This window comes from Dasypus novemcinctus, chromosome 13 (genome assembly GCF_030445035.2).
Source record: "Dasypus novemcinctus isolate mDasNov1 chromosome 13, mDasNov1.1.hap2, whole genome shotgun sequence".
Classification (NCBI taxonomy): Eukaryota; Metazoa; Chordata; class Mammalia; order Cingulata; family Dasypodidae; genus Dasypus; species Dasypus novemcinctus.
Window position 1 is genome coordinate 35,136,841 of NC_080685.1, and position 12,693 is coordinate 35,149,533.

The window sequence follows — 12,693 nt, forward strand, 5'->3', positions numbered from 1 at the left end:
ATATTAGATTAAATTTAAAACAAAGAAATAAAAATAGAGAACCAAAAGTATATATATTTAATTGCTTCTGGAAAGGAGGGAGAGGAAGTATTACTTTGTCATCTTTGTAAATCCAGAGACTTTCTTTACCAGTCTATTCACCAACTTGTGGGAAGAAAATTAGACAAACTGTATAATTATTTTAAAGTCTATTCCCTGTAGTGATTAATGTATTGAGAAGAGATTCCATTTGTATAAGGACCTGTAGCCAAAATTACCTCCCAGATACATCAAAAACTTTATGAGAGCAAAGGAGCTTCTTAATTGCATCTTTCATTTCTTTATTTCTCAAGCTATATATAATGGGATTGAAAAGGGGAGCAAGTACAGAGAAGGTCAGAGCAATGATGGTGTCCCAGAATGGTGTATAAGTAGCAGAGAATCTAAGATACATGAGGGCTACACTGCCAAAAAACAACAGAAAGACAGCGATGTGGGCAGCACAGGTAGAGAAAGCCTTTTTGCGGCCCTCAGTTGAAGGAATGCCAAAGATCACAATAATAATTCTGATGTAAGAAAGAGAAATAATCAGAGCTGTTACTAGAATGGCAAAAGCATGTACCACATCTTGCACCAGGATCACAGAGGCATCTGTACAGGCCAAATTCAATAAAGGGGTGAAATCACAGAAGAGTTGGTGAATTTGGTTAGGGCCACAGAAGGGGAGGGTAGAAATCCACACAATCTCAGGTAGAAGGATAAGGAAACCAAAGATGCAAGACCCTGCACAAAGCTGAGCACAGAGCCTGGGGATCATGATGGTCGGGTAGTGGAGTGGGTTGCAGATTGCTACATACCTGTCAATGGCCATGACAGTCAGCAAGGCCCCTTCAGTGTTTCCAAGTGAGTGGAAGAAGTACATTTGCAAGAGGCAACCAATGAAAGAGATGGTCTTTTGTTCACTGATCAGATTAGAGAGCATCTTAGGGATGGTGGCTGTGGTGTAACACATCTCCAGAAATGAAAAGATGCTGATGAAATTATACATGGGATTATGGAGATGGGTGTTCAACCTTACAGCAAAGAAGATCATTAAGTTCCCAATGACAATGAAGATGTAGATGAAAAGTAAAGGGAAGAAGTACAGGAGGCTACCATCTTGGATTTGAGGAAACCCAATGAAGATGAATTCAGTCACTCCTGATATGTTTCTGCTCTCCATATCCCCAGCAAAGATACTTGTGAATGAGGGAGAAGGCACACACAACTAACAGAGAAGAAAATTAATACAGTATAAGCTTAAATTTATTTCAATTACCTGAAATTTTGTATTATGAACCTTTCGAGATTCAAAATAACTAATATTTTGTTTATACCTCATAATCTTTTTTTTTCTAATTCTGGAAGACAGAATACCATAATAACTATAAGTTTGAACTCAAATAATGTATCATAAGCTTGCAAACTCATTCTCTTTCTTATCAGTTGGGTGATTTATATATCTCTGAGCCACTGCTTCTTCCTCTGTAGACATGCCTATCTAACAGAGCTGCTGTATTTAATTAACATATGAAAATGATTAGTACTAAGTGATTAGTGGTTATTAGTTGTTATCATTCAATTTAGATTTCTGAAAGAATAATATAAATAATCTCCTTTAGATCTAGTTCATTCCTTACCCACTTGCGGCCTAGCTTCTTTCCCTACTTTTATATAGAAACCACTCTATTCTATTTATCAATGACATGCTAATTACTAAAGTAATGAAAAATGTTATGATTATTCTTTAGTATCCAAAACTGCTGATTTATTCACCTTGAGTGTTTCGTCTCAATGAAACTAATCTCTCCAGATTTGCCTTCTACCTATACAAAACTTACTCTGAGTTGTTCTGTCATTTCATGTTATTGATTTTCTATTTTATATGTTATGGACTCACCTTTTACAAATTTTGTAGATGGGTATGTATTCTATATCCCAGCTGTGATCCCAATCTCACATCTTCCCACATTCTCTGTGGGTGAACTCATCTTTCCCCATAGTATTTCTAAACCTCTACCATCAGCACATTATATCTTATGAAATTTAGACCCACATATTCAATATTCCCTGTCTGCCATTCTCTCATGCTATATTATAGACAGTTTTCAGAGTTCACTGCACTAACTCTTCAATCATTACCTTTTTGAATGCTAACTCTCTTCTTGGAAGGTCCTCTTACTCTTCTTCAACTGAAAAATTCCCTGGCTTCCTTCAAGTTTCAGCTCAGCCATTGCCTCCTTTAAAAGCTTTTTAACAGCTCTTTAGCTTCGCTATCTTTCCTACACACAAACACACACACACAGCTTTATTATCTGTGTGTTCTCCAGAAAGCCTCTGCTATAATCCTTACCAAGTGGTATAGTAACAATCTTTTTATTTGCTCACTTTCTCTAGATTATGAACCCTTATTAGTGCAGGATAAGTCTTTTATTTTTCAAAATTCCTGGCTTGTACTAGGTACTTGAAGGTAGTTTCTTATAATTGAACAAACTTGGATCAAATTTGCAACCATAATTAAACCCAGAAAAAAAAGTCAGGAATATAAAGAGCTAGTATAAAATTCCACTTCTAAGAAGAAACCTATTAGGGTTGGAAAAACAGATTGATTTTTCCAAGTTTAAATCTACACAGTCCAAATTCCAGAGATGGACTTTCTCAGAACCCTATTCCTAGTCTTCTGCCAAAATTCAAGCCTCTCCAAATTTTCATTAAATGAATCTTTAGAGTGTGAGCTTCTTTGTCTAAGCATAGGCAATGGATGATTTCTCCCAGGAACTCAATGAACCTAAACTTACCTGTGCCAAAGACCAGAAGGGCTCACATCTTTCCCAGGGTTTCTGCATTTTTAAATATCCTTTAACCCTCTAGAAGGGGAGTTATTGCATTCTCTTTGGTTTCTGAGGAAAATGCCAGAAGGAGGTGCACTCCACTGAGGAAACGTCCCATAGTAATGGGTAGAAAGCAGGCACTTCCCTCAAGGGGTTAATTAGCAAAGAGTTATTCTCTGTAACTCTTATCTTATTAGATTTCCAGGTCAAAGGGGAGTTATTACCAAAGGAAGATTTTCGTGTGCTTTCAAACATTGTTAACTCTTTCTTCATCATCATCATCATTTATCCAGCGACTTTCTGTCTAGGAGTTGGGAGACTTCGTACAAAAAAAAGAGTCTTGAAAGGACCCCATCCTTCTTATGTAAACACAAGAAATGGGACAATATGTCAGGCGATTTACAGACAACATGTTGAGTTTATGAATAAATGACTGCATTATAAATAAATGTATTTCAATTAAAATGTCAGTTGGAAAGTTGAGCCAATGCTGAAGAAGTGGGACAGATGTCAAATTTTCACTCTAAATAATACACACAGGGCTCTGCTTCAAATTACTCATATTGATTCTGCTGAATTTTTTATATTTCCTCTTTTTCACTGCATTATGAATTAAAAATTTGTGCCTTTTATGTAGCACTTCCTTTCCCCAATCATCACCTTAACTTCCTATGAATTTTTCTCAATTTTCTCACTTCTCTGACATGAGGAAATAGCTCCAGGAACTTTATGGCCATAATAAGGTACCATTTGAAATTGAATTCTTCCCCTTATGGAAAACTACCATAAAATATTAATACCTCTAGTGTAATAAATATTTTGCCATTCAAAAACAAACTGAGTAGGTTTTCTTGTTTTCTGGTGGTATGATGAGCAACTAGGCAAAATAATTTAAAAGTTCATATGACAGAGTAAACGTTAGAAAATAGTCAAGAAAAAAGTAGAAAACTGAAGATCACTGAGAGAAAACTTTTCACTGTTAGATAGTAAAACTTATCCTAAAGCTACAACTTTCCAATCAACATAGTATAAGGACATGACTAGACCAATAAAATAGATCAGAACAAATAATCCAGGGACAAATAGGAAAAAAAACAAGATTTTATTATAATAAAAAGCTGCTATTTTTACCATGGGTGTGTGTGATATATTTAACATAAGATCCTGGCATATGCAGGAATCCATCAAAAACAAAAAATGTTAAATCCTTACCTCCTTAAAAATAAATTTTAAATATATTTTTAAAAATGCTCACCTCCCACCATATCCAAAAATTGCCTCCAAAAAAATTAGAGAACTGATAGAAGAAAAAAAGAGCAATTGGAGGAAAATTTAGGGTTCTACTTTTATAAATATAATTCAAGACAAAGCCATAAAACCATGAAAAAGGAGAGAAAGTTGGCTTTCTAAATATTTAAAAGACAAAATTTCCCCTTAAAATGAAAACATAATTGTGCTTTTATTGATTAAAAATTTTTAATTGATAAAATATTTTATTGACTTTTTCATAAATGGAAAAGTGGGCAAATGCATGCCAGCTCACTGTACAGGCCAGGAGGCCCTGGGTTTGAACGTCAAAACTCCCATGTGGTAGGCGGACGCCCTATCCATTGAGCCAAATCCACTTCCCAGCATAAAGATTTTAAAAGCAAGCCTGACATTTAATTGGAACATTTAATTTCTTTAAATGTTATTACTAGAAAATAATATGTATTCATTAATTGTATGTGTTCACTAATACTTTCTTTGGCTCTGTCTACTATGCTATTATAGACATCTATTGACTTCTCAGTTACTGCAATTTTCAGTTTTAGAATTTTCATTTCATTCATTATTTTATATTCCAATTTAATGCTGAAATTCTTCGTTTTGTCTTCTACATTCTCAATTCCAAATTAAAGTCCGTATCTGATAACTCCAATATCTATTTCTATGTCTATTATGATGTCTTTGTTTTTTCATGAGTTTTGGTCATTAAGCTTTGTTTCCCAGTTTATCAAGTAAATTTTAAATTAAATGCCATTTTGTGGAATTGTAAATGCTAGTTTGTTTCCCCATGGTTTACTGAAAGAAAGGGGCCCCTCTTGGCTTTCCACTGATAGCCTGGCAAACTTACAAAATCATTTGTTGTTTGGTGCATATCACCACAAATTTTTCCCTGCTTCTCAAGTTTCTGGGCCTTCCTAATTATCTCTTTAGTTTTTCAGTCTTTTGGACTTCATTTTCAGTATAGTTTCTTCACTGTTCCCCCATATAAAATGCCATTTAGAAATAGGCGAATATCTTCAGGGAAGCATAAGGCTGAATGCTAAACTCAAATGTTTCCTTATTTCAAAGATCTTGGCCCTTATGTCACTTCTGCCTTAAGGATTGTACAATACTTCAGACAGTTTTAAAAAATATTTCATTCAGATTTCTTGTAATTCTCAGTGAAAGAGTAGGTCTAACAAAACACATTCTACTTTGATTAGGAAGAGAAATAATTTTTTTGTTTACTTTTTATTGTTATTATTGTTTAATTTCCAGGGAGTGAATTATTCTTTGCCTTAATGCTTATCTGATTTTAATTCTTCCAAATAAAAAAAAGTTCATTGCACTGCATCAAAGAATGGACCTCTTTCTACTTGTTCTGTTTGGTACAAAGCATGCTTTTTTTGATCTAACAGCTCACATCTTTCTTCAATTATATCTATGGCAGCAATTTTTAGTTTTTTCTCAATCTGTTCTGTTCTCTCTTTGGAATTTTTATTTCATTAATATTGCATCTCTAGCATTTAATTTTGATATCATAAACTTACATGACTCCTTATTTTTCCTGAGTTATTTTTTATATTTTCTCAGGTAAATTTTCTAAGTTCTTAGTTCACTTTTCTGCAGTATTCAATTGCTATTATTTCATCCATTGAAATTTCATATTCTGTAATTAATTTTATTTATCACGAATTTAGCCTTCACAGACTGATACATTTCATGCATTTAAATGGGGTGATAAATGCAAAACTCTGTGATTATATTAAAAGCTATTGATTGTGTACACTTTGTATGGGTTGTATGGAATGTGAATATATCTCAATAAAACTGCTTTAAAAATATGTCAGTTTCTCACCACAGTGACTTGGTTCAAGTTATCTTCATTTATATCATTATGAACAAAGATAATTGAGAAATTAATAAGTTCTATAAATTGATTTTCTAGTATTTAATGTCTTTTATCTCATTAAAAATCTCTGCTATAAAAAAGTTTTTAAACCCCATAGAACCATACAACACAAACAGTGAGCACTAAATACACAGACTATACTTAATGGTATATTTATGATAATATTGTTTCAAAAATTATAACAAAGTTATCACATTAATTTAAAATGTTAATAGGGAAAACTGTGTGTGCATGTGGTGGTGGTATGTGGTGACTCTGTTCTTCCTACATGATTTTTCTGTAATCCTGTGACTGCTCTAATTAAGAAAAAAAAAAATCTACTTTGGAAAAATGGTGAACTAGACCACCTTCACTTTCAGGACATCCTATAAGTCTCCTATTAACTTGTCACAATAAATTTCCTCAAATACCCTTTCACCATATCATTCTTTTCTCAAAAGTAACATGGACTCTTTTGCTTGTAAGATTAGCTCTGAACTCCTTAACTCTATATTCAACACTGCCCAAGTCCAATTCCAGTGCTCTGGAACTTTTCAGTATCCTCCAGTTCCTCTGGATGCATCAAATTCTTCCTCTAGTGATTCCTAGCTGGCCTCTCTACAATTTCTCCACTTAAATAATTCTTACTCATCCTACATTACCTAGTACAAGGAATTTTTCTTCCATGTAGCCTCCTGCAACTGCAGTAGGTGCATTCAAACTTCTCTCTTCTCAAATCCTACAGCACACCCTGAATATGTTATTCAAGCGGTCCTTAACATATATTGTCATGTGTTAATATTAGCACTTAAAATTGTGTGCTTTCATTCCAAAATATATTTCATTAAGTGAAAGGATTATCTCTTGGTTTTCCTTGTACCTCCACAACACTTAGGATAGCAACTTGTATAAAATGCATACTTATAGATATTTGCTGATTAGTTATTAGAAATTTTGAAATGAATGAACTTAAGTAATTTGTGAGAGAGTAGTAACAGGATTTTCTATTTTCTATTTTATTAAAACATGTATCTTCTCTCAACAAAAAACAAAATTCTCTCTGGACTTCCAGTCAACCAAGATGGTGGGGTAAGATGCTTCACGGCACCATTCCCTCACAGAACTAGCAAAAACTGACAAAGCCATCTCCCTCAAAACTCCGAAAACTGTTAAAAGATTGCAGTAACTGTGCAAGTGACAAATCAAGAAAACACAGCTTTAAAAATAGTAGGAGACACTCAGGTTACCCTTGATGGCCCCTTCCTCATCTTCTCCCCCACACAGTGTGGAGACAGTCTGTCCTTCCATTGTGGGACCCTGGTCCTGTTCTGGAGGGAGCAGACCCAAATACACATACTGAGGTACCTGGATATTGGTGCCAAAGAATCAGGCAGCAGCCTAAAAGACCAAGGCAGGATACTCCTCTCCACCAAAAGTGGAGGCTCACTCCACCAAAAGTTGCCCAGTAGGCAGAAGCAGCTTGCAGTCAGCTAAAGGATTTTAAGACCCAATTAAGTCAAAATGGTCTCAGTCAAAAGATTCCCTGCAATACATCATATAATACAGGAAAGGGAGAGAGTCTATTTCGTTAGGAGTAGAGGGGGCATTTGAATTCCTATAACCTGGGGAATTCTTAATGCCACGGGCAAATGCAAGTCCAGGACAAGTCACAGGCACAGAAAGGCAGAGACGACCCTGCACTTCACTCTCACATTGGGCAGATCTTGATAAGAGGGCTAAACTCTTAAGGAGAGCACCAGCCAAAGCAGAACCAATTTGCAAAGATTGATAGAAGTATTTTTGCATTAGTTTGTTTTTCTTTGTGAGCTCCTGGCACAAGCAGGAGCAGAAAGCTCAGGGGCTAAATCCTAGAGTTAATACTTGAAAATTTACAGTATACAACATAGATATTACAAGGCAAGCAAAGAAACATGAAATGGCCCATCCAAAGGAATAAGATAAAAATTCAGAAACCATTAACAAATAAAATGACTTTGGACATACTGGACAAAGACTTTTTAAAAATATGATCCTCACTATGCCCAAGGAGGTAAAGGAAAACACAAAACAGAACTAAAGGATATCAGGAAAACAAAGAACAATATGAAAATCTCAAAATTTTAAAAGGAAACAAACAGAAATAGTAGAGTTGAAGAAGAAAATAAATGAAATTTAAAATTCTCTACACTGTTTCAACAGCAGATTGGAGCTAGCAGAAGAATCAGTGATCTAAAAGATAAGACAACTGAAATGATTCAGACTGAGAAACAGAAAGAAAAATTAATTTATAACAGAAAACAGAGCCTAAGAGACAGGTGGGACATGATCAAGCCTGCCAATATTTGTGTTATAGGAATCCCACAAGGAAAAGAGAGGAAGGGGAAGAATGTATATTCAAACAAATAATGGCAGAAAATATCCCAAATGTAATTATAGACCTGGATAATCAGATTCAAGAAGTCCAATTAAACCCAAATAGGATAAGCACAAAGCAAACCATGCTCAGACACATAGTTGTCAAACTATTGAAAACCAGACAGAAGGAAAGAATAGTGAAAGCTGCAAGAGCAAAGCAATGTGTTATGCACAAGGGAGACACAATAAGAAGTGCCAATTTCTCTTCAGAAACCATGAAGTCAAGAAGGCAATTGGAAGAAATATTTAAAGTGCTGAAAAAAAACATTTGCCAGGGAAGTATCTGACATCTGGTGAGACTGTTTTTCAAAAATGAGGGAAAAATTAAGATTTTTACAGAAAAACAAAAGCTGATGAAGCTCATCACATTTAGACTTACCTTACTAGAAATACTAAAGGGAGTTTTTCAGACTGAAAGGAAAGGACACTAGACAGTGGATCAAGGTGGAATTAAGAAATAAAGGGTGGCAGACTTGGTCCAGTGTTTAGGGTGTCTGTCTACCACATGGAAGGTCTGTGGTTCAAACCTTGGGCCTCCTTGACCTGTGTGGAGCTGGCTCATGTGCAGTGCTGATGCACGCAAGGAGTGCCCTGCCACGCAGGGGTGTCCCCCGCATAGGGGAGCCCCACACGCAAGGAGTGCACCTCGTAAGGAGAGTTGCCCAGCGCGAAAGAAATTGCAGCCTGCCTAAGAATGGCGCCACCCACACAAAGAAATGACACAACAAGATGATGCAGCAAAAAGAAACACAGATTCCCATGCCGCTGACAACAACAGAAGCGGACAAAGAAGACGCAGCAAATAGACACACAAAACAGACAACTGGGGTGGGGGGGCGGGAAGGGGAGAGGAATAAATAGTAAATAAATCTTTTAAAAAAAGAAATAAAGAACTCTGGAAAGATAACCATATGGGTAATCATAAATGCCAATACTATTGTATTTATTAGTATGTAAATCTACTGTTTACTACTTACAGCTTCTAAAATGCAAATACATAAAATTAATGATAAGTCTATGATTTGGGATATAAAATGTATGAAGATAAAATTTGTAATGAGTACAACAAAAAGGTTGGATCAAATGTGAATGTTATAGATACAAGATGTTAAAATTTTGAGGCACATGATAACCGCAAAGAAAATATATGAAAAATATATAAAGATAAATTTAGAAGAGAGTCAAAATGCTACAATACAAAAAAATTAAATATAAAATAGGTATTAATGGAAGAATTGAGGGACAAACAATGCATTAGACTTACAAACCAAATAGGAAAATACCAAATAGCAGAAGAATGTCCTTCATAATTAGTAGTAACTTTAAATGTAAATGATTTAAACACTCCACTCAAAAAGCAGAAATTAGCAGAGTAGATTTTAAAAAGCATGACCCAACTGTATGTTGTTTGTTTACAAGTGACTCATATTAAATTTAAATACCCATGTAGGTTAAGAGCGAGAGGATGGAAAACTATATACCATGTAAACAGAATCCAAAAGAGAATTACACTAATATAGCCCTACTAATATCAGATAAAAGAGACTTTAATTTTAAAAAACATGAGGGATAAAGATCATGATATATTGATAAGGAGGTCAATTCAACAACAAGACACAACAATTATAAATATCTATGCACATAATGGCAGAGCTCCAAAATATAGAAGCAAATATTAACAGATTTGAAGAAAGAAATAGATGGTTCTACATTAATATTAAGAAACTTCAATATACTATGTTCAATAATGGACAGAACATGTAGACAGAAGATCAATAATGGCACAGAAGACCTGAACAATACTCTAAACCAGGGATTCTTAACAAGGGGTCTGTGAGCTTGAAATGAAATTCAAAAAACATTATTCTTGAGGGGACATGTTAGTGCGGTGGTGATATATTTATTAAATAATACACAGTATAGTGTGGACTTAGTAACAATTTTTACCTGACTGGCAGAGGGGTCCATAGACCAAAAAAGGTTAAGAACCCCTGCTCTAAACCAACTAGACCAAGCAGACATATACAGAAAACTTCACCCAACAGCAGCAAGATGCATATTCCTCTTTAGTGCACATGGCTCATTCTCCAGAATACACAATGTGTTAGGTCACAAAACAAGTTTCAATAAATTTAAAAATATTCAAATCATATAATGTATCTTCTCTGACCACAATGGAATGAAGCCAGAGATTAATAACAAAGGGAGAACTGGAAACTTCACAAATATGTGGAAATCAAATAATGTACTCTTAAACAACCAATGGGGCAAAGAAGAAATGACAGAGTAATTTAGGAAACATCTTTAGGGGTGATGAAAAAGTTTTGATAATGAACGGTGGTGATGATAGGACAAAATTGTGAAGTAATTGACAGCACTGAGTTATATATTTGTGGATAAAGGAAAATTTTAGGTTGTATATATGTTATGGAAAAAATTTAAAAACATATGACTCTAAAACACAAACAGTGAACCCTAATGGAAACTATGGACTACAGTAAATCGTACAATGATAATATTCCTTCATTGGTTGTAACAATGGTACCACACTATCCCAAAATGCTAACAGTGCGAGGGTATGTGTAACTCTGTATTTTCCACATTATTTGTAAACCTACAATTTCTCTAATAAAAAACATGTTCTCTTTGATTTAATTTCTGACTCAAATTAGGAATATTTTAAATTATTTTTGTGAAAGTATTTTTGTTTCTTAGTTGAGTCTATTTCAAATATTTGCTCTTATTCAGAGAATTACACTCATTTTTAGATTATTAAAAGTCCTATCCAACTGTAACATCATATATCTGAAAATGCAGATTTTAATGTAGAATTGTCAGACAAATATATATACAAAATGGCACATATTACTATGTATTTACACACACATACAGACACAATCACTGTATTTGATGAGGGCATATGTACCTTTCAAACAAACTAAATATATATATAATATAACCTACTCGGTCACTTATTCTAGAAATCATCTTTTTAAATGTGTCAGGAGACAGAAATTTACATTTTTTAAAAGAAGCTTTATATTACATAAATGTTACATCAAAAATATATCCTACACTTTCCCAGATTAACAACGTCTTTCATTAGTGTGGTGCACCTGTTAGAATCGATGAATACATATTGAAACATTGTACTAACCAAGGACTATAGTTTACATTACAGCTTACATTTTGCCACCTTGTACCTATAATTTTATAGGTTTTGACAAAATGCATAATGGCCTGTCTCCGTCATTGCAATATTATGCAGGACAATTCCAATGTCCCCCAAATGACCCCGTGTTATGCCTATTCTTCCCTCTCCCTCCCCTCAGAATCTCTGGTGCACTGCTTTTATATCAATGATACAAGTTCTTCCACTGCTAGAATAATCATAGGTCTACTTTAGTCCATAGCTGCTTTCACCCCTTATGTTTGTTCATTCCTCAATCTTGAAGATTTGTGGGATTCATTCCCACATTGTCTCCAATTGAGAGAGGGCTTAGATCCCAAGGGGCAGATGGATGGGACTGTATTGCTTGCAGTTGCAGACACTCTTTACTGCCAGGGATAGGCATTGTCCATCATCATCCTTTGGTTAGTTGTCCTGGGTGAGTCCAATGAACTGGTGGGTAGGTGTTGCACATCTTAATCTTATGAGGCAAATTATACAAGAGTTTCATGTTCTATGGAATATATCACTTTTAAAGATCTAGCAAACTAAATTTTTCTTGTCAAAAATAAATTTTGCAAATGAACTATTCTTGGGTTTTCCTTCTTTTGATTGTTTTACAATATTTTTAAATGCCTAAATGATGTACTCGCCCTTTTATAAATTATTGTGATATTTAAGGGTACGTTACCTTGGGTTTGGCCTTCCAGACAGGTAATGAGAGTTTGAACCTAAGGAAAGCACCTATCTCTCTTACATTGCTTTAATTGCTGTATGCTTTTTAAAAAAGTTTTTTTAGGGATCTAAACTAATCACTGAGCCCTTAAGGTCACTGTAAATTTTAATGATTTCATTCAGCTATAAAATAGCATCACCTCAAAAACTAGTTTTTAAATTTGGCAATTTTTCCATTTACTAATCCTTATGGAAGGACTATTCTGGTTGGATTGTGTAAGAGTTGTGTATGATTTCCAGACATCTTTTAGTAACAAAAGGGAAAGGAAAATTTCCTCCTTCCTCTCTCCCTCCCTTCCTCTTTTCTTATTTCTCTCCGTCCTCCCTCCCTCCCTTCCTTCCTTCCTTCTTTTTTTCCTAGATTATTTTGACACTCTATGTGGATA

The 12,693-nt window shown here is 34.7% G+C and overlaps 1 protein-coding gene across 1 annotated transcript; it reads right to left on the reverse strand.

Moving 5' to 3' along the window:
* Window positions 1-253: 253 nt before the first annotated feature.
* LOC101435429 (olfactory receptor 6K3-like) lies at window positions 254-1,201 on the reverse strand. The gene has a single exon (XM_004474259.1). It carries the CDS (start codon window positions 1,199-1,201, stop codon window positions 254-256), a length of 948 nt encoding a protein of 315 aa, XP_004474316.1.
* Window positions 1,202-12,693: the final 11,492 nt, after the last annotated feature.

Excerpts from the sequence above, each read along its gene's own strand:
- LOC101435429 (XM_004474259.1), bottom strand. The coding sequence starts at position 1,201 with ATGGAGAGCAGAAACATATCAGGAGTGACTGAATTCATCTTCATTGGG.